The 21,062-nt window shown below is 55.2% G+C and overlaps 2 protein-coding genes across 10 annotated transcripts in view; one reads left to right on the plus strand and one right to left on the minus strand.

Annotated features, from left to right (window-relative positions):
- PPFIBP2 (PPFIB scaffold protein 2) overlaps window positions 1-21,062 on the minus strand; it is a 160,909-nt gene that overhangs the window by 1,537 nt on the left and 138,310 nt on the right. For 4 of the 6 annotated variants that reach the window (XM_078058439.1, XM_078058440.1, XM_078058443.1 and 1 more), the window contains 6 exons: window positions 20,795-20,917; window positions 19,500-19,625; window positions 18,614-18,802; window positions 17,333-17,509; window positions 15,078-15,143; window positions 1,817-13,928 (listed from right to left, as the gene is read on the minus strand). In XM_078058439.1, coding sequence (XP_077914565.1) covers window positions 13,857-13,928; window positions 15,078-15,143; window positions 17,333-17,509; window positions 18,614-18,802; window positions 19,500-19,625; window positions 20,795-20,917 — 753 coding nt within the window. In that variant the 3' untranslated portion in view covers window positions 1,817-13,856. Of the gene's footprint in view, window positions 1-1,816; window positions 13,929-15,077; window positions 15,144-15,175; window positions 15,434-17,332; window positions 17,510-18,613; window positions 18,803-19,499; window positions 19,626-20,794; window positions 20,918-21,062 lie in introns of those variants that run through there. The other 2 variants (XM_078058441.1, XM_078058442.1) reach the window with 2 other exon arrangements.
- Window positions 1,921-10,854, plus strand: CYB5R2 (cytochrome b5 reductase 2). Of its 4 annotated transcripts, XM_078058445.1 has the most exons (10): window positions 1,921-2,478; window positions 3,760-3,900; window positions 4,183-4,255; window positions 6,447-6,553; window positions 6,814-6,943; window positions 7,579-7,662; window positions 8,401-8,486; window positions 9,647-9,746; window positions 9,833-9,917; window positions 10,592-10,854. In XM_078058445.1, exons 1-10 carry the CDS (start codon window positions 1,921-1,923, stop codon window positions 10,716-10,718), a joined length of 1,491 nt encoding a protein of 496 aa, XP_077914571.1. In that variant the 3' UTR covers window positions 10,719-10,854. The 4 variants fall into 4 exon arrangements, with proteins under 4 accessions (XP_077914571.1, XP_035945117.2, XP_077914572.1 ...); XM_036089224.2 differs by lacking the exon at window positions 9,833-9,917; XM_078058446.1 differs by lacking the exon at window positions 3,760-3,900.

Raw genomic sequence — 21,062 nt, forward strand, 5'->3', positions numbered from 1 at the left:
GTCCTGGCCTCATGGAGCTTACATTGTAGTAGAGGGAAAGAGTAAGCAAGTAGATAAAATACATAGTGTGTCATTGGCTGACATGTTTTATGAAGACAAATTAAGCAAAAAAGGGGACACTGACAGAAAGGACTGTTCTTCTCTTGAGCATTTCTGGAGCATCTATCATGTGCCAGGCAGCATGCTAAATGTGGCAGGGTAGAGAGGAATTCATTCATTCATTTGTTCTCATTTATTGAATGTTCTCTGTGTGAGAGTCACTGTGTTCAGCCCTGGAGAAGCAACATCCCTGCCATAATGGAACATCTAGACTAATGTGAGAATCAGCCATTTAACAATTAAATATACAGGATGTATAATTACAAACCGAAGTAAAAGCCATGAATAGAATATAATGTGTACATCTACTTAAATTGGGGGATTCGATCAGGCATCTCTAAGGAAGAAGTGGTATTTGAACTGAGACCCAAAGAATGTACGAGGGAAAGGTATAAACAGTCGTAATAAACGACTGTAATTAGAGCAGTGCTATTGGCAGAGGGGCTGGGCAACGAGATCAAAAGAGAGCAGGGAGACCAGAACCAGACTCCTGCTTACACGCAGACTGATGTATGACAGGGGGACACTGCACGTTAGCCACCAGGTGAGCAAGTCAACAAACATTACGGAGACAACACATTATCCACATGGAAAAAATTAAGTCGGATCCCTGCTTTGCATCCTATACAGAAATCAGTTCCAGGTGGTTGAGAGACTTAAACGTTAAAGGAAAAACTTTAAGTCTTGTCAGAAAAAATAGAGAATATCTTTATGATCTTGCATAGGAACAGACAAGTCACAGAAAGCACTAACCATAAAGGCAAAAGATTGGAGATTGATACATTTGACTACATTGCAATTACAAACTGCTATTCATCAAAAGCCAGAGACAGAGAGAGAGAAAAGAGAGAAGGGGAGGGAGGGAGGAAGGAAGGAAGGAAGGGAGAAAAAGGAAGGAAGGAAGGGAGGGAAGAAGTTGCATACCAGGAGAAAATATCTGTAACTGATATAACTGGCAAAGAAGTGGTCTCTAATACACATAAGACTCCTAAAAATCAGTAAGAAAAATTCAACTCAAGAGAAAAAGGGGCAAAAGTCATGAGCAGGCATTTTTTTTTTTTTCCGGAAAAAAAAAAAAAAAACCAAAACCACCATGGGGAATAAACATATGAAGGATGTTCAACCTCCTCAGCTCTTAGGTAAATGATATTAGGTTCACGAGCCATCATTTTACATTTATTAGCTTGTCAATAATTAAGATATGTAACAATAATATCCTGGTACCTGCAAGTATTAGGGGAGGTGTCCACTAAGTATGTGCCTGTGCTGGTGTGTATTTGGGGGCTGGGGATGGCTGGCTATTTCTTGGCCTCTGTCTCCCTCAGGCCCAGGAGGCAGGGAGTTACCTTTACCACTGGCAAGGGGAGAACTGATGGGGGGAGGGGGGTTATCAAGGTTCTGAAATGTGCTGCGAAGAACCCCCATAACCGTCGGTCGATGCCTGCCATTCTGCCTCCTGTTGGTCTAGTGTTGGGCACCTGTCGTCTCTCTCTCCCAGTAGAGAATGAATGAAGGAGTGAATGAACGCTTTGAACGAATGTCTTAACTCCATGACACCCCCATCCGGGCAAACACCCAGCGCTAGACCAGGCCCACAGTAGGAGCTCATTATGCGCGTTGAACGATTATATTCACGTGCTCTCTGAATTGGCCTAAATTCCCATTTCTTTTACCAGCATCCCCTCCTCCCACCCAGACGCCCCTCCCTTTCTCCCACCTTGGCACAGTTCGGACCAGGTGCAGAGAGGAAGTTCTCCATCTGGGCTGCTCCGAGAGTGCTGGGAGAGGGCAGGATGGAGAGGGGCCACGAATAAACAAGAGATGGCCGCTAGGAGCGGGGACCCCAGCAGCGGCACCCCGCGGGCAGGGCGCGGCAGGGCGCGAGTCGCGCGGGAGAGGAGCTGTGCGGGGCGCGGGGAGGGGTTACGGGGGCCGGGGGTTGCGCGGGCGGGGGGGGAGCGGGGTGCGCGGGAGAGGAGCTGTGCGGGGCGCGGGGAGGGGTTACGGGGGCCGGGGGTTGCGCGGGCGTGGGGGGAGCGGGGTGCGCGGGAGAGGAGCTGTGCGGGGCGCGGGGAGGGGTTACGGGGGCCGGGGGTTGCGCGGGCGGGGGGGGGAGCGGGGTGCGCGGGAGAGGAGCTGTGCGGGGCGCGGGGAGGGGTTACGGGGGCCGGGGGTTGCGCGGGCGGGGGGGGGAGCGGGGTGCGCGGGAGGGGCGGGACGCGCGTTGCCGGCCTAGCGCCTCTCCCGGCGTCGGCCCGCGCGTCTGCCAGGCTTCCCGGCCCGCCAGGCGGAGCTGCGGACGCGCCCACGAGTCGGCCCGACGCGCCGCGGCCTAGCAGGCAGCCCCACTTCGACGACATGTTCGGCGTCTCGTTCCGGGTGGGTGCCCGGGGCGCGGCGGGGCGAGGCCGCGGAAGTCCGCCGGGGTCCCGGGCCGGCTGGGCGGGTGAGGCCGAGGGCGAGGGCGTGGGCCGGGCGGGGCCGCGAGGGGCGGGGAGCGGGGCGGCGCCGAGGGGCGCCGGGGCGGGCGTGGTGTGGCGGCGAGCGGGGCGCCGCGGCCCATCCCCGGTCCCGCCGCGGCAGGCTGGGGTCGGACCCGGGGCGGGCGGGCGGAGCGGGCCGCGGGGCGGGGTTGGGGACGGGGGCGGGAGCCCGCCCGAGTGGCTGCGAGTGAGTGGCCAGGCCTCCTTCGCCTGCCTAGGAGGGTGCTGGTGGGTCCCGAGGCGCTAAGGTAATGGAGCACCCCGAAGTCGGAGGTACTCACCCCCAGCCCAACCCGCCTGAACCTGGTCGGGGGAGTAGTGGGGGCGGCGAGCTCAGCCGCAACTACCTGCTGGAGGACCCCGTGCCTATCCCCCCTCCGCAGATCTGTCCTTGGGGCCTGCGACGTTCATTTTAGATTGGGGGTTAGAAGCAGTGCCACCAAAGGTGCCTGGGTAGCTCAGTTGGTTAAGCTTCCGGCGTGATCCCAAGGTCCTGGGATCGAGCCCCTCATCAGACTCAGCCGCTGGGCGTGGAGCCTGCTTGGAAGTCTCTCTCTCCTTTCCACACCCCCCACCCCCACTCCTCACTCTCTCTCAAAAAAAAAAAAAAAAAAAAGGAAGAAGCAGAAGCAGCAATGCCATCACCTCAAGGAGGGGTCTCCCAGGACTTTCACTCTTGTACCCCTGGGTGTACCACGTTGGAGGCCGATGGGTAGGAAGGGCCTGGTGACATTAATTCTGCCTGGCCGTGTCTGATCTGCAGCTGACTCCTCCCTATCCTCCAGATCCACCATAGGCTCAGCCTGCATTCTGTTTTTTGTTTTTTTTTTTAAGATTTTATTTATTTATTTATTTGAGAGAGAGTGAGTACAAAGTGGGGGGGGGGGAAGCAGAGGGAGACAGAGAAGCAAGTTCCCCTCTGAGCAGGGAGCCTGATGCGGGGCTCGATTCCAGGACCCTGAGATCATGACCTGAGCCGAAGGCAGACGCCCTACGGATGGAGCCACCCAGGCGCCCTGCATTCTGTTTTATTACCTTTGCCTCAGTCTGGTTTCTTCTGGGCTTGGCCCAGCTTCTCCTGTGCCTTTGGTGTCGGGAGGGTGCTGTTGTGCCTGAGCACTGTCCTGCCCAGGGCAGGCAGGACCTGAGGCGCCCTGCTCACATTGTGTCTGGCTAGGACCCGTCCCTGCTCCTTGCCGTCACCATCATTGGAGTTACAGTGGTCCTGTTGGCCCTGAGGAACATGAACTCGCGGAGAAGACATACCACCTTACAGGACTCTGAGACCAAGTACCCGCTGCCCTTGATTGAGAAAGAGGTAGTGGAGTCAGCCCACCCCCTCCACTGGCAGCCTGTGAAAAAGAAGAGGATGAGAGTGGTGGAGAATGTGCTGGCTGGGAAGGCAGGGCAGTGGGACAGGCATTTTCTGGCCTCCAGTTTGCTCTCACTGCCTCCGAGTGTGTGTGTGTGTGTGTGTGTGTGTGTGCGCGCGCGTGCTGGGATTGCACCAAATAGAGCTCCTTCCTTTACCAGGCATTTGAGTTGCCCAGAAAGGCTTCTCGAAAGCTGACAGAGCCTGCCTCTGTTTTCTGTTTTATAGCAAATCACCCACAACACCCGGAGGTTCCGCTTTGGACTGCCCTCACCAGACCATGTCTTGGGGCTTCCTGTAGGTGAGTGGGGTTTGGGGTCATCACCAGGGACTGGGCCTTGCCAGCACTCTGCTCCTCTCAGAAACTCAGCTGGGGTGGAGAGGTTGCCTTTCCTAAGACAGGTCAGCTCAGAGATGTAGAGAGATGGGCTTGGGGGCAGTCCATTTCCTTTCTCATTGTTCGATTTGGGCTGACACAGAAGTGATGTCTCCTCACTGAAAAGAAGTGAATCTAGAATCAGAAGCTCTAAGATCTCATCATAGGCTCCCTGCTGGGCAACCTTAGGCAAGTCCTTCAACCTCTCTGAGCCTTGGTCTATGAAATGGAGTTTCCCAGGCCTGCCTGCCACCTGGGTTGTTGTGAGGGTAAAGTGACTGATGGGTGTGAATTGAGAACGTGCAAAGTGCTGTGTACATGTGAGGGATGGAAGGTACTGATGTCCCCTACAGTCAGGAGAAAGGCCCAGAATGTGTGGAGAGGCAGGAGGGAGTCAGGTGTGTCTTCCCACGCAGTGTGTCTTTTCAGCAGGGACCTCAGACCCACACAAGAAGGGACCCAGCATGAATACCAGCCCTAGCAGGCCTAGAGTTCCGAGTTATCCCATTTCTAGTCTGTAACACCACTAGACGCCCAAGTCCGTCTTAGTGAGGGGGAAAACCTCGGCTAGGTCCCCAGCCTAGGGATTCAGAGCTTTGAACAAACTGCTAGTTTGCTTGCCAGCCTGCTGGAGACCCTAATCCATGCCTACTTGTCCTGTTGTGTGTAGGACCAAACCTTGACCTCTCCTCTATCAGGTCATGAAATTACTCACCAGGCAGCCCACCTGGCCCCCGAGCCTCCTTGCTGCTTCCTCTTCCTGTCTCCATCCACAAGAGCTCAGCGCCAGCCTGCCTTCCAGCCCTCTGCCTGGCCTGTGGGGTCAGGCCTATTGGCAAGAAGGCTAAAAGAATGAAAAACGATGAGACACAGAATTTCTCAGAATCTGCCATGACCCCCCCTCTCCTTCGCCCTGGTGTGGGGGGTACAGAGTTAGTGGGATAGGTAGTTTGGAGGCTTTTGGAAGAGTCTGCTGTGAGGGCCTCCCAGCTCAGCTGAATCGAAGCAGGTGAGAAATGGGGCCCGCCAGGGCAGCCCCATTTTCTCCGGGACGGACATGGCCAGGTTGGCTGCATCTGAAAGAGCCTTTCTGAGGTCTCCAGGTTCACATTTGTTCTCAGGAGGAAGCTGCCTCAGGCATTTATTTCTGCGTGTTCCTGATGCGCAGCCAGGCCATAGCCAGAGTCACTGAGCTTGTCCTTTCTTCTTTCCCTTCCCTGCAGTTTAATTTCAGTATAGAGCCTGTCCTTTCTTAACCCGGAGTGTTTGCACCTCAGGCTTCAGGGCCTCCTCAGAGACCACAGAGCTTCCTCTTGCCTCTGTCCCCTAGCAGCTCCTGCCTGCACCACTATTCCTCGTAGTCACCGAAGTGTCCCACTTTAAGATCCAGCGGCGACCTGAGCGGCCCCGCCCATCCTGTGACACTGGGACGTAGTCCCGATCCATAGGTCTGTGGCCATGCCTGGTCCATTCAGTTCTACCCTGGAGGGGCAGAATTCCGCGGCTCAAACTTTACTCTTCCTCAAGCAGAGCCATAGGCCAGGAAGACACAATACTCTTTCTAGAAGTCCTGGTCTGTGGTGTCCAAATTCCGGGGCCCAGTGTGCCTGTGAGCCCAGGCCGGCCCTGAGCCAGGCAGCAAGAAGCAGAAGAGGGGGCTGTGGTTCTTTCACAGACCCCAGTGATCCACCCAGTTCAGGAAGAAATGGCTTTGTGAAGGCAACGTATTTTGCTTTAAAAGGGAAGCACACCTTTCTGTTATTTTTAATACTCAGCCTCCAACCCGAATGAGCTCTTCCCGTGCAACAGAGGACTGTGACGCAGGAAGCATGCACTCACGTGAAGCTCACAACTCCACTGGGATGGAGGCAGGGCAGGCACATCATCCCCACTCACCCAGAGAGGTGAAGTGACTTGCCCAGGGTAGTGTGCGGAGTGAAAAGGGCAGGCCTAGGACCCAGGCATCCTGGCTCTGGGCCCCTTCCCTGCCTGGCCGTGCTCCCATGCATCCTGCCACACTAGGCACTTGCCTCCCTGAAGCTCAGTCCTTTATGGGAATCCTGGGCCTGTTTCGGCTGGCTGTGCTCACATTTAGCATTGGACGCCTTTTCTGTAGGTAACTATGTCCATCTCTTGGCCAAAATTGATGGTGTTCTGGTGGTCAGGGCTTACACACCGGTGTCCAGTGATGATGACCGAGGCTTTGTGGACTTGATTATAAAGGTAAGTGGGGCACCAGCTGCCTCACCCTCCCAAGCCTACGAAAGGTGGTAGGGTGGGGAAGGAGCCCATGACCTGGGAAGGGCTTTCCAGCAGTGTCATGGAACAGTGAAGCTGTGGTGAAGTCTTCAGGGGTGCTTAGAGCAACTGTGAGGGCAGAGAACTTTTGCTTCAAGGTTTCCAGTAGCAAATGGAATTTTGAGTTGTGTGCAGCTGTGGCCTCCGGTCTGAGGGTGTACAAACCAGGCTGCCTTATTTTTCAGATCTACTTCAAAAATGTGCACCCCAATTATCCAGAAGGAGGGAAGATGACTCAGTACTTGGAGAATATGAAAATTGGGGACACCATCCTTTTTCGAGGGCCAACCGGTCGCCTGTTCTATCATAAGCCAGGTACTGGGGGGTTCACATTGGGCCTCCCACTGGAAGGAAGAAGATTCTTGTGGTGGTTCCACTGTTGTAGAAAACTTCTCAGGGTTGGGTCCTGTGGACTTGTCCTTAAAGCCTTCGTACGTTCACTCAACACACACACTTGAGATTGTAAGCTTCATTAAGGTAGGGGAGTGCTGGGGTGTTTCCTCATGGAAACTGGATCTCCAGAACGATGCCCGATGCAGAAAAGGTGTCTGTAAGGCTGAGCAGTGGAAGGATGGATGGATGGATAGATGGATGGATGGATGGATGGATGGATGGATGGATGGATGGATAGCATCCACTCTCGTTCCTTACCACATACTCATCACTGACTCACTCATTCATGCTGTGGCTTAGAGTGCTCTGTGAGGCTCCATTTAACTTCACTGTGCTTCCCTCCTCCCTCAGAAGAAAAGGTCCAGTGAGTCCTTGGCTCAGTTTCCACTTTGTGCACCATGGCCCCCGGGCCGCCCTGACTTGCTTCTCTGGTTGAGAACGGTGCGGCCCCTTCCTCGGGTGGCCTTGCCTCCTGGGAGTCCCAAGGGAAGCCCGTGACCTCTTACAAGCTCTCAGGCAAGAGCTGCAGAAGTCAGAGGGGTCCTCTGTGTTTCTAGGGAACTTTTCAATCAAGGCATACAAAACAAGTGAGCCTGAAAAGAAGCTGGTCAGTCACCTGGGAATGATCGCTGGGGGCACAGGTGAGAGACTTCCGGGGTTTCCTCCATGGGGGGAGGGGCCCCAAGACCTTTCGTACTTTGAAGTCATTTGATCCTAGAGGAGACTCTTCCATGGCTGTTTTAGAGGGGAGTGCAGGTTGATGACAGGCCTGGAAATGGACCCCATGTGCCCTGCTCCCCTGATCCAGCATGCTGGCTGCCCCAGAAGTCAGGCTGGGGCCCCTGGAAGAGTCTGGGGACCGAGCTGAGTAAGCCCACACATGGTCCCCCGAGGGCTCCTGGATGCAGGTCAAGCCCGAATCTCCCCATCCCCTGAGAATGAGTGAATGAGAGAACAGAACAGATGTATCAGGACACCTACGATGTGCCAGGCACCATCACAGGCGCTTGTGAAATGATCACTTATTCGTCATTCATTCTGTTGTACACGTGGGGACACCGAAGAGCTCAGACGGGCACCTGACTCACCCTGCTCTGAGAGCAAGTTGGGATAGCGGGCTGAGTGTGAAACTAGCCAGTTCAGAGCCAGGGCTCCTTCCATCTTGCACGTGAACATCAGAAAGGGCTTTCAATTTATTGTTGCATTAGAAGGGAAAACCAAAATGAAGGGCGGTTTTCCACTTTGAGTTTGGGGGCAGGCACGAGAGAAGTAGACTGGGGCTGAGGCAGAGCGTTAAGGGGCTGCAGACCAGGGATCGTGGGTACCGGAGCGGGAGGGAGCACCACTAGCTGTGTCCCGCCTGCTCCTTCCTGTCCCAGGGATTACGCCCATGCTGCAGCTCATTCGCCACATCACAAAGAACCCCAGCGACAGGACCAGGATGTCCCTCATCTTTGCCAACCAGGTCAGTTCTGCCGAGTCGGCCCTGAGCTTGGAGGGGTGGGAGGCACGTTTGCTGAGTGGACCGTCTGCGTTCATACCTCCCCCCGACTGACCTCTCGCTGCCTCTGCCACGGGAGGGCCGAGCAGGTGCTCAGCCGGGGTGTTGGGGGGGTGGCTGCTGGAGGAGCGAAGTCCAGGCCCGGTTTCCCACTTGTTGTTTTTAACTGTCTCCCCAGCCACCCTATGGACTAAGCTTTCTTTCCTTCATAATCAATTCTGTTTTTCTGAGTATAAAATCATAGATGCCCTCAGTAGAAATTTTAGAAAATACAGAAGTATATAAATACTTGACATCTTTTTTGTCTTTCTTCTATACATGCCGTGTATTTGCAATTACATTTATATATTGCTTGGTTTTTTCACTCAGCATTATCACATGAGCATTTTCTTCTCATCAAACCTCTTTATAAATATTTTCATCAGTTTGTATCAAGTTGCACCATAATTTACTGTATTTTCTGCATTCAGATTGTTTTCAGTTTTCACAGTTTTAAGGATAAAATGCTTGATGCCTTTTAGATTATTTTCTTATATAGGATCCCAGAAGTAGAATTGCGGGCACAAGAACCGTGACGAGTTTTAAGATCCAGGTTCTCTCTGCAGTATCTCGGAGCCTGTGACAAGTTTCTTTTGGCTTTGGTTTCCTTTCCCCAAATGAAGCTCCAGCCTGTGTTGCCCTCTGCTTTAGCTCTCTAGTGCTGTTAGGTGGGACCTCATGTATTACTGCCTTCACCCCTCGCGATCCCTGCACAAGATCCTGGGCCCACACTCCGCTCCTTCCAATTGGGTTCCAGCTGGGTTAGCCCTGCGTGGTGCTCAGTGTGGATGGGGGCGGGGGGCTGAGACCTCTGAGTGAGGCCACCCTGCCTGGGCTCTGCAGTGGCCTTCCAGCTGGAGGGCGGTCATGGCGGCTGCAGCAGCCTCCCCTGTCCTCCGCCCACAAGAGGGAGGGCTGGTAGTGCAGAAGCTGCAGCAGAACCTTTGTTTGCCCCGGAGTCGTGGCGAGAGCACCCCCACTCGAGTGGGGTCAGCTCAGGCAGAAATGTGCTGACCCGTGTGCTCAGTGTGGGGACCAAGCAGGATATCCCTGTTGGGGCTTTGCTCATGTTCCTTCTTTTCTAGACAGAGGAGGATATCTTGGTGAGAAAGGAGCTTGAAGAAGTTGCCAGAACTCATCCAGAGCAGTTCGACCTATGGTACACCCTGGACAGGCCTCCTGTTGGTATGATCCCCATAGTCCCCACTGTGGGTTAGCTCCAACCCTTGACCCACCTCAGGAACTAGTCCCTGGGTTTGTTTGCTTTTTAGGACTGTGCTTGGGAGCTGAGACCTTCAGCTCTGTCCCTGCATGGGAAATGGAAGTGGAGGAAGAGAGGATTGGGGCGACCTGCTTGTAAGAGCAGTGTCTGGTATCTCAGCAGCAGTCCATACGCGCACTGAACCTCAGGAGGGACTCGGAGGGACACCCGGTCACTGGGTTGCTCTGAGCACCCACTCCATGCTACACTCGACACAGCATCCCGCAGAGACATCACACACATGGCCACGGACCCCTCGCCCCCTTACCACCCGACCTCTCCTGGACAGTAGTCATCACATGGCGAGCCCCAGGCAGCTGCTGCAACCCTAGCCAGCACCCAGCCACCCCGGCACCCTGCACCTTCATGCTGCCTCTCCTACTGCACCCAGCTGTGCCTGCCTTGTCATATAGCTCGCTGCCCAGCAGAGGGCGCCCCCCAACCGAGCCACAAACCCCAGGCCTGTTCCACCCTGCCCAGCCCCAGCTCCCTGCCTTGATTCATACCATGCCTCACTGTTGTGTTCTCCATCCCTGCCCCTGCGTGCGGCGTCAACCAGCAGTGAGCCTAGGATGCAGGGTCAATACTGAAGGCTTCCTGGGTCTCCCATGTCCTCCACTTCCCGGCTTCTCTGCAGAGAACAGCAGTGCAGACTTCTAAGCCTTGGAGAGCAGCCTTGCCTCCCTCTTTGGGGTGGGGGCAGATGGCTTGGGGTCAGGGGCTCTACCCAGCAGCCTCACAGCTTTTTTCTACTTCTGCTTAACCTCAGGCTGGAAGTACAGCTCAGGCTACATCACTGCCAACATGATCAAGGAGCACCTCCCTCCTCCTGGGCAGTCCACGCTCATCCTGGTGTGTGGCCCACTGCCCCTGATCCAGACAACTGCTCACCCTAACCTGGAGAAACTGGGTTATACCAAGGATATGATTTTCACTTACTGATACCTCCCTTGCTTCTAGCAAATTTGCCTAGTCCCTTTCTGTTTCGGAGTGAGTTCTGCCTCACCACATTAAACTGGGATGTGTTCACAAGTGCCTTGTAATGCATCCTCAGGCACATGGCTTCTCGTTTGGGTGTGAGCCTAAGAAGCATTCAAGGGGCTGGAGGCAGACTGGTTTCTGAGGCCTTGTAGCTTGGGAGGCTCGAAGGAACTCTGTTCAGTGCCTTGCCCCATAGTTTAATGAAATCAACTTCAGCACAAAGCAGACAGCTCAGGAGATGTGGCTCTGTGGGGAATCTGCTAGGCCAGCCCTACATGTGAACGGTCTTGTGTGTGTCCAAGGGAGGTCAGAACTGGCAAAAGTGCAGGGGCAGAATTCCAGAAGGATCCAACTGGGGTCATATCAACTCCCAGTAATCTCTCTTGAACTCCCCTCTCCAGAGTGTTGTTTTTAAGGTCAGACTTACTAGAGGGCCCAGGCACCCTCCATGTGCTCTCTTCCTTCTTTGGTAGGAGACCCTTGAAGTGGGAACGGTGTTGAAAGGTATTAGGGAGTTGTAAATCCGTACGGTAGGCAGGCTTCAGCCATGCTAGACTCCCTGTGCTTTGCACAACAGATGGAGGCAAGGGCCCTGGTTTTCTCAGCATCTTCTAAATGCCAGGCCCCGTTCTGGTGTGGCGGGTGGGGTGGTTAGCACAGAAGTTTCTGAACTGCAAATGAGATGAGGCTCCAGGAGTTATTCCTGAAATCCTTGCCATTGCTACGCCCAAGTGATCCAAGTGACCCCCCAGCCCTGGCCGTCCGCGGCCAGGCTGACGTGCTGCTCCGTTGCCCAGGGGTGGGTAGAACTTGTCCTGCACTTTAGTTCGCATCATTCTCACAACAAGCCGGAGATTCCGTGGGGATGATGTTCTCCCGAGTTACAGATGAGGAAAGTGAGGCTCTAAGTTATTATCTTCAGATCCTTCCAACACAACAGGAGGCAGCGAAGCTGGGCTTCAGACCTGGGTGCTTAATTCCAAGTCCTTTCCTTTCTGCAAAAACTGGCATTGTTAGCATTGCCTCCAACGGGTGTCACTGGATGTGCGTGTGTGCATGCGTGTGGAGGGGACAGGAGAGGGTGGGATGGCTCTAGAGAACTCACCAGAGTACAGCTGTGCCCTGCCTAGGGATGGTCTCACAGAGGGTGGGTAGGGGTGCGATGGGTGTGGGGTGTGGGGGGGGAGGGGCTGCGAGCCTTCACCCATGCGTGTGTTCAGCGCACCCTCAGCAGATCCCTACTTGGAGAAGCTACTCCGCTGGGCACAGTATGATGAGTAAGAGCCCACCCTCGTACTTTCCTCCAACACAGAGCTTACCACACCTTTCCCCTCTGGCACACTCGGGAACCGAGTCATGTCTGAAATCCAGGGAGCACCTCTTCCTCGAAGTCTTTTCCAGTCGCTCCCCCAGCTCTCCATTAAAAAGGACAAGTAGTTTCTACTGGAGCATCTGTACCTTTCAGCTTAAAACAGAGGTGTAACCCCCACTAGAGCATCAGCACCCTCAGACAAGCACCTTGACATTCGTGCCTAGACCTCCAGCCCTCAGCCTGGCATGGAACATGCTTAACCTGCACATACGAAGGGGTGAGTGGCTGGAGCACGGCACGGCGGCCTGCTTGGAGTCCCTGAGCAGTTTGGGGACCAGGGCTGGCTCTTACTCTGGCAGCACGGGAGTGCGCCCACAGCAGGTGCTCGGTGCCTTCGTGCTGAGGGTGGCTGTGTGAGGGAGAAAGACACCCAGCAGGGGAGCCAGGAGGGCTCCGGCTCAAGGGCTGACGGCACAATGGGACACAGGAAACTCCGACGCATCAGTGAAGGCTTCCTGAAAGAAGCCGTGTGGCTTGCTGGCTCTGGACAGGCGGAACTCGGCCTTGTGAGGGGGACCGGGGGAAAACGACACCTAACGGTGAGGGAAAGTCAGCCGCACAGGCTTTCGTAAGGGTTCGTGAGGCCGGAGACTCGGAAAGGCCATGGGTGCTGCCTAAGGCTTTTGAACTCCTCTCTCGATTCTGGAACTGAGGCGTTCTTAGCAGAACGGTATCAGGATGAGAACGGTGCTTTGGGAAGGCCGCTCTCGGACAGGGGAGAGAACGGCAGGGGACCAACTGGGGAGGTGGGGGACCGAGGAGACCAGCTTTGGAAAGCAGAGGAGAGAGGAGGCCTGAGCTGTCACAGGGAGGAAGAGGATGGGGCTGTCGCCAGTGGGGAGACTGGTCGGGAGGGACAGAATGGCTGGGGCACACGGGGCCTCTCCCCGAGAAAGGAGACACGGCAGGGAACAGGCTGTGTGGGGAGATGGCCAGGGGTGGAAACGCTGTTTGGGGTGTGCGAGGGCCGTCCGCTGGGGGCAGCCATCTGACCAGACACCTGCACTTGGGAGCCTGCGCTGCGGGTCAGCCAGGGTTAGGGGACCCAGGGTTTGGAGCCGCCTCTGCTCAGACCTGAGGAGGCCCAGCAGCACGGACAAGCTGACACCCTGCTGCAGAGGAGGGTAGGACGAGGGCAGTGAGGGCCATGGGAGGAGTCCCACTGCTCCTTCGCCGTGCTCACCCTGGGCCGGTTCCTGTGAAGGGAAGTACCCCCTCGGTGTGGAAGCAGCCAGGAGGGGCTCCCTGTCATTTCAGCCAGCTCAGCCACTACAGGACAGCCAGAACATTTTTTTCCAGAATTTTCTTCCAGCAGAGCTTTTATGAACTCCTTGCCCTTCCCCTTTGGCGTAAGAACCTCCCAAACGTCACCAGGAAGAGCAGGGGCCATTGAGTCTGTGCTGACGTCTCACTGCCCTCCCCACAGAAGTGGGGGGCAATCCATGTATAAAAGTACAAAAGGTATAAAAGCTGTGGTGAAGAGCCTAGCATGGCTGAAAACTCAGGGCCCCCGGGGCCCCCTCCTGGACATCTGTTCACCGCTCTGCTCGCTCCTGTCAGTGCGCACGTCCGAGGGGTCCTGCCAGCCCGTCTGGGCTCTGTGGATGGCCATGCCAGCTCCCCGGCGCAAAGACTCGGGGCCCCCATGCATGGCTCTCTGGGCTCTTGGCCACGAAGAAAGTCACCTCCAGTCCTCAGGGCTGGGAGCGGCCAGGCGAGAGTCGCTCAGCAGCTGGTCCTGGCTCAGCAGAGTCTGAAAGGACACAGCCCGAGGGCCAGTTGAACAGGGTTTTGGTCAAGGCTGCCGTGCGGCAGCTATGCAGGAAGCAGCGGGACACTGGGTGAGGTCCCGTCTGACACCACTGGCACCCTCTAAGCTCATGGGGTTCCAGGGACCCCACATGCGGAATCAGAACAGACTGCGCTATCAAGACAATACCTCGCTCATACCTTAGAGGGGAAGTTGCTATCTCAAGACCACCCAAGGCCTATGAGTAGTGGAGGGCAAGGCTGGGTGCATTCACTTCAGTGTGCGAGCCAAGGGAAAAATAAAATAAAAATGATCCCATTTCGATTCAGGGAGCCCCCTGCCCCCTCCACTTCCATCTTGTCCTTGGATACAGCCTTCTTAATGTGCCCTAAGAGATCAGTGAGCGAAGGACGGGGACAGGGGCTACAGCCGGTGGGCTCAGTGATGGGACCATCCAAAGTAAGGGGCAGTGGAAGGTATAGGGCCTCCACAGTGTGAATCTTCTCTGTGGCTGGACTTTTCCTGCCAGCTGTCGTCTGTCTCTAAGCCTTGCGAGGAGGCTTTACAGACAACTAAGCTGCGGTTCACAGAGAGAATGACTTGCCTGAGGTCCCAGAGTCAGTGAGAGGCAGAGCAGGGGCTTGAACCAGATTGGCCTCCCTCCAAAGCGGCATCTCTCCCGGACACCATTCTGCCCCTTCATGATAGTTTGTCCCCATGAGGCACACCAGGATGTGTCCACATGCCCATGATTGCCATGAGGCCAGAGGCATGGCACAAAATGCACGTGTCTCATGGGCAGAGGGCAGAGCAGTGCCCACCAGGTCAGAGAGGAGGCCCGGGCATTGGGCTGATGAGGCAGGTGACCCGGAACTGCCAAGCATCTTGGTTTCCTCACCAGCTCTGAGCCTGGGAAGAGGACCAAGACCTGGCATGCTTTAGCTGGTTTCAGCTCAAGGCCCGTGACCCTTCTCAGTGCCCCTAGCAGCTCAGGCCACAGTGCTCAGCACCATCCTTCGAATTCCTAGCACAGCCTAGGACCCAGGTTGGGATTGGGGGGGCAGGGGAGGTGCTCAGGCTGTGGGTATCACGCCAAACTCGTGGGGCCACCCCAGCACCTGGCCTACTGCAGATAGAGGGTCAGAATCCTACCGTGAGGCGGTGAATGTCTTGGGAGAGGAGCCCTATCTGCGTCACAGTGCCTTCCGAAGGGGCCATCTGTAAAATGGGCAGCAGCCTGGTCAGCACACGCGGATGGACTCGGCTTGTGATTCACAGGGATGGCATGCAAGTCCTGTCCTGGGAGAGTGGGTGAGGAGGGGGCCCAGGCCCTGGGGAGTGACAGCTGGGCAGGGCACATGCTGTTTCTGTCCTTGGGAAGGCTGGAGCTTCCAGTATCCCACACTGCTGTGTGCACACGCTCCCAGGGCCCGTCCTGGCACCAACACTGAGGGTGCACGGGAGATGAGAAGCAGCCCTTCCACGCATGCTCAGTGCTCCAGCTATTTCTAGAAGCAGAAAGCGGCAGGGATGAAGGCCTCAGCATGCTGAATACACCGACAATTTCCGGTGACAACGGGACCCCGTATGCTGATGCCCAGGGTAGGTATGGTTGGGCACCCTCAGGGAGCTGCTGATAGAGCTTCCTCACTGCCAGGAGCCTCCCTTGCCTCCCCTCCTCCTCAGGTAATGCTGGTCCGCTCCCTCTTCCCTAAGCCTATGTAGACATTGTAGATTTAGAAGCATCCTCTGAGAGCTTCAAGTATCATCCCACATTTTCCAGGTGGGAAAACTGAGGCCCACAAAGGGACACAAGCCTTGCTTGAGACCACAGAGAAATGTAGTGACATAATTCCATGCAGGGTTTCAAAACAGGTGCACGCAGAGACGCTCTCCCCAGGACACCCTAGGAATCAGGGACAAAGCCGGCCCTGGGGCTCAATGACAGCTACGCCCAGCAACCAGCCCCGAGGAGCACCTGCCATTCAGTGTCCCGGGTACTGGGATCAGGCACCAGGCTGACTTCAGAGAGGCCCAGGTGGTCATGGCCTGGGGTTATCAGCCATCCCTGGGGCTGCTGGTAGTTTAAGAAGCAAACCAGAGCACTGCCTCCGTCTGGGACAGAATCAGAGTGCCCTTCATGGGGCCATCAAGCCCTGCTCCGGCCGCCAGACGGTTACGAGGTTGCTGTTATTTTGCAGACAAGGCCCGGGGGACCCAGGAGGGCCAAACCCTGCCCTAGGCAAACTGGAATCTCATGAGCAGGAACCCAGACTGGCAAGATGTGTCTCTCCGTCAGTCCCCGTCCAGACAAGGCCCATCTGGAAGAGCCATTATCAGTTAGCCAGCCTCTAAATCAGGAGGCCAGGGCTGTTCCCGTTCTGCCGACAGACCGACCAGCCCCCACAATGGTTATGGGCCCAGCCAGGTTAGTAGCAGGGAGGCTGACAAAGCACACAAAAGAACAGAGGCAATTTCCACGAGGCCGCGTTCTTGTCTCCCCCTCTGCCCCTGAGGAGGTTCACGCTGCTGAAACGGAAACCGACTCTGGGGTCTGCTCGACAGATGCGACCCACAGTCAGTGAGCACGAGGTTCCCCACGGCTTCATAAGAGGGAGGTGGAGCCTGAAGCGAAGAGGCCCCAGACCTCCTCTGAAGGATACGGGGGTCCCTCCCTACTCCAGTTCCCTCGTCCATGACACTTGGCAAATGCCATGTGTGCCCCTGGCCGAGGACTGGCTCGGGGCCACCCGCTGTCATGCTGGGCAACCCGCGGGACTCCATCTCCAGCTGCGCCCAGCTCTCTTCCCTGCCCAGTGAGGTTAAAGATATGTGGTGCTGTTTGCTTTCTACATAAATATTGTCTTTATTACCAGAAAGAAGCGACCACCTCTGTGGGTAAGGCACAACACAGTTACGCTGTCACTGCGGCAGGAGTCCCTGCTGCCATCCCTGGGGTCTCAGCCACAACTCTGTGGCCACAGGCCTAAGGCACTTAAGATTGCCCCTCAACGGAAGCCCAGCAGAGGGGCCCAAGAGCTGAGCCTCTGGGGATTGCCCATGGTCTCTGAACCCGTGTCCAGGGTTGTGTGTTTCCACCGGTGCCGAAGATGGCCACCAAGAATTACTATAGATGTACAAGCGTCTTTGCGTCTTTCCTCCTGAGTCCACCTTTGGCAACAGTCCCCAAAGGCTGGCCCCTTAGCAAAAGTGCCACTCCATACCCTGGCCACCCCCAGAGTTCAGAGAGAGACTGGCCTGGAGTACACAGCAGCCGGAATGTTCTGTGAGGCATGCACAGGGGCGGGTGGTGAGGTGCAGCTCTATGCGGACACACGCAGTGTTACGGTGAAGCTCCCGGGGTGCAGAGAGGACAGGTAACAAGGCCATCAGCTAATCCGTCCCACCTGGTCCAGCCCGTCCAGTTCAGGGGCATCGAGGGGGCTGAGGCCCCGGTAGCCACTGCAGGCCCTGGAACTGTCACCAGCACTGTCACTGGGCTCCATGGGGCAAATGTAGTCCGTCGACTCATCGAATTTCTTTCTTCTTATGTTTCCAAAATGCGAAAATCCTAGTTTCCTTGGCTAAAACACAGTAAGTGCAAGATTAGGAGAAGGGGCTTATCAAGTCAGCGTGCAGACAGAACTCACAATGTAAGAGCGGGCTCATGAGGAAAGGAAGAAGGCAAACAACTTCTGGAAAAATTCTCAACAAAACAGAGCTCCTGGCTAGAGAAAGGCCAACAGATAAATAATCTTGAGCAAGGAGAGAGAATCTTGCTCCTCCGAGACTGTGTACGAGAAACTCAGGAGTTTCGCTGGCCCACGAGTGACATTCTACTTTCCCCAAGGGAAACCAGGAACTTCTATTGGGAGCTGAGGTGGAGGCCCTGCCTCACACAGCGGCGGCCTCTGCGGCTCGTGGCGCCTCGTGCCCCGGGGAGGCCACACCGGAGAGCCCTGGGCAGCCCCTCCTGCTGTTCACGCTGGTCTCCCCCAGACACACTTGTGGTCCTGCTCCCTTGGGGAGGGAGGTCTGTGCATGAAGGGTAGCTGGACCTAGGCATCCCCTGCTGCTGGGGACACGGCCTCCAGAGATTGTGTGTGGGCCTGCAGTCTGAGGAGGATGTGGTCCGAGGACAGTGTGGCTCAGGCAGTTTCTCACAAGCTCTGTGGGGTTCAGAGAGCCCCAGTGAGTGCTGCTGGTGCTCGTATGACCTCGGGACCCCTGGACAGCCGTGGACTGGCCGCCGCCCCAGCACAAGGCCACTGGAGCGCTCCCTATGTTGGCAGACAGTTCTGAGGAAGACCCCCCAGAGCAGTGTGGCCCACAGATGAGCCTGACCGAACAGAACTCAGAATCGTGAGCTCATCTGCTTGTGAGATGAGTCAAGGCAGCACTGGGACAGAGGATAAGCACTAGCTGCCTGAGAGCAGATGCTTCCGGGACATAGTGTCCGTGTACAGAAAAGTCTACTCTTTTCCTTGGCCTCGGGTACGGCAGGGAACTGGCTGAACAAAAACAGATGAGGAGACCAAGCTCTGAGGTCTGGACCTGAGACAGCCTCCTCATCCGTGTGCCCCATGGCCCTTGCTGGTTTGGCTCCAGGCCACTGGGCCTGCTGCAGTACAATATGAGTGCTAAAAGGCAGGCCCCTGTGCCACCCCAGAAAGGGCCTGGCAACTCACCCGGACTTTGGCTGTGGTGGTCAGTGGCGTGTACGCTGGTGAGGCTATTTTCTCTCGCTTTTCTTGCTCAGCCTCAGGACCAATCAGGGCATTGAATTTGGTGGTTAGGTGGCGTCTGAGGAGCGTCTTTTGTGGTGGAATATTGAGAAGCATAGCTAGGGTGTCCCCAGTGAAGCGTGGCTCCAGGATCTAAGAAACAAACACAGACAGACCACCCGGGGATGACCACAGATGGCTCCAGGAGGGCACACTGACAAATAGGCCCTCATGCACAGAGGGGTGTCTCCAGAGAGGGGCTGAAGCTCATCCACTTGTCCCGTATCCCACTCCTCTCTGTTTCCTTGGCACAGGGCCTGGCTCTGGGTAGATGCTAATACACTGGTTGACTGCCCACCTCATTCTCACTGCCCAGCAGAGAGCGGTGGGTTCTTGGATACGGCTGTCTCCCCAGGTCCAGTCTGCTCTGGAGGACATCCAAACCATCCTTTCATTTCCCCACTGGCTTTACCACTTGACAGATCTGAGTGACAATCATGACCACACTGTGGCAAGGGGGAAGTTCCACTGTGGTGGCCAACCCCTCACTTCCCTAGCCACTGTGTTCCTCCAGGTGCTGGTGGAGATGCTGCGTTAAGGCCAGACTTATGCAACCCATTTGTCCTGGATCCCTCTGGATCTGTTGCTACAGAAGACCTTTCCAGAAACCATCTTGTTTCCATGAGGTATATTCATTTCCAACTGCAAATTATCAAATATTTTGAGATTTCAATTGATGTAAGGGTTATCAACATTTTTTCCTAGGATTTACGTCTAGCCATGAAGAAATCAGTTTCTGAATACCCCCGTTTACACTGAAGCAGGTGGGCTAGTCTAAAGAGCCACTCACGATGAGGCCTCCGTGGACACCACTCCCACGAAGGTTGGGTGCGTACTCCGCCAGGTCCACAGATCGCAACCACTCCATCACCCTGTGGTTGGACCACTGCACAACTTCTGAAGGAGAAAGGTTACTCTGTGACAGGGAGAAGGAGAGAGTGAGAAAGCTGGGTCTAACAAGTCCTACCTGTGGTCCCCTGTGGAGCCAGCCCCTGGGAGTAAGCCTGCCCCAGATGCCCGACCAGAAGACAGCCCTCATGCCCACAGAGCTAGGTAGCCAGCCCACCTGCCTAAGAGCCTTCCCAGTTTCTAAGAGATAGAGCTCTCACAGAATCTTGCAAGGCATTCTACACTGAAATATCTGATTCCAGAACCCCGTGACTCCCTAATCCTCTGGTTGGGACTAGTAAATGAAGGCACAGAGTCATTCATTCGGTGATTCAACAGAACTTGAAAGAGGACTATCATTTAAGAGTCAAGTGTTTTATAGACAAAGATCTCCTGGTGTGGCCAAATGTTTTAGGGGAACACATATTAAGACACTTAGACCTAAGTGGCATCTTAGTCTTCAAAATGCTCCGCACTCGGACACACAGAAGGCATTCAAAACTTATTTGCTGAATAGGGAGAACACAGATGGAAGGTGGAGGTAGGAGTTTTTAATCCCTCAGGAAGAGGAGTTAATCTTACAGCACAGTTAGACTTAGCTCGTAGGAATACAGGAGATGGGGTGTGACTGACAAGCCTTTAGCTTCGGGGCCCAACAAGAGCTCTGTGCCATGTAGAACATGACCAGGCACTTCTCCAGGATGTGGGCTGCTGTTTACCTACACTATTTCTTCTCTAGCAAAACCTGCTCACCATCCCCTGTGCACCTGGGACTAAAGGTCAGCTAATTTTGTAGCTACAAGTAGGGAGATCTGAAATGTCTGGTTCCAGATGGGATCTTCTCTCCTCTGTCTACTCTGACCCCATCTTGCCATTTTGCTTTCCCCTCCTTCTCCTTTGCACCACTTGCTCATCATCTTTGATCATTGTGATGGCTTTGAAAGACTTGTTGTTACTGCCTCTGACCCTGAACATGGGTCTCCCCAAGAGCGGTGGGAGCTTAGAAGTCTAGTGTCTGTGGTGGGGCACAAAATGCAGGCAACAGGGGGTGTTTGGAGCACCATGAAGCACTAGCAAAGGAAAGAATCCCAAGCACCCTGGTTCAGAAGGCAGCCATGTTGCGCTGAGGCCACTCTTGTTTTCACACACCTAACCTTGCACACAGGGCTGCCAGGATAGGTACCATCCTGCCCTCACCTCATCAGCTGGCCGCCGGTGTAGGCAGTGGGGGTTGAAGTTGTTGACATGCAGCACATGAATGGCACATTTGATACTGAGATGATGTAGCTGGCTGGTAACTTTTAAGAAGAGGAGATCATTCTGGAAGAGAAGAGTTTTGGTTGATAAACCAGAGTTTCCAAGGTGACTAAGACCCTTAAGATTCCTTCCCAGACCACACACAGACAAGTCTACCACATCTTAGAAGGTGCACATGGACACACCAGCAGCATCTCTTAGCACAATG

Source organism: Halichoerus grypus, chromosome 11 (assembly GCF_964656455.1).
Source record: "Halichoerus grypus chromosome 11, mHalGry1.hap1.1, whole genome shotgun sequence".
Lineage (NCBI taxonomy): Eukaryota > Metazoa > Chordata > Mammalia > Carnivora > Phocidae > Halichoerus > Halichoerus grypus.

Bases quoted from the DNA above. Each gene is read 5' to 3' on its own strand.
- CYB5R2 (XM_078058445.1), top strand. From the start codon at position 1,921: ATGGCCGCTAGGAGCGGGGACCCCAGCAGCGGCACCCCGCGGGCAGGG. The intron at 3,901-4,182 runs GTAGTGGAGTCA...TCTGTTTTATAG, and splicing joins TGCCCTTGATTGAGAAAGAG to CAAATCACCCACAACACCCG. The intron at 6,554-6,813 runs GTAAGTGGGGCA...CTTATTTTTCAG, and splicing joins TTGTGGACTTGATTATAAAG to ATCTACTTCAAAAATGTGCA.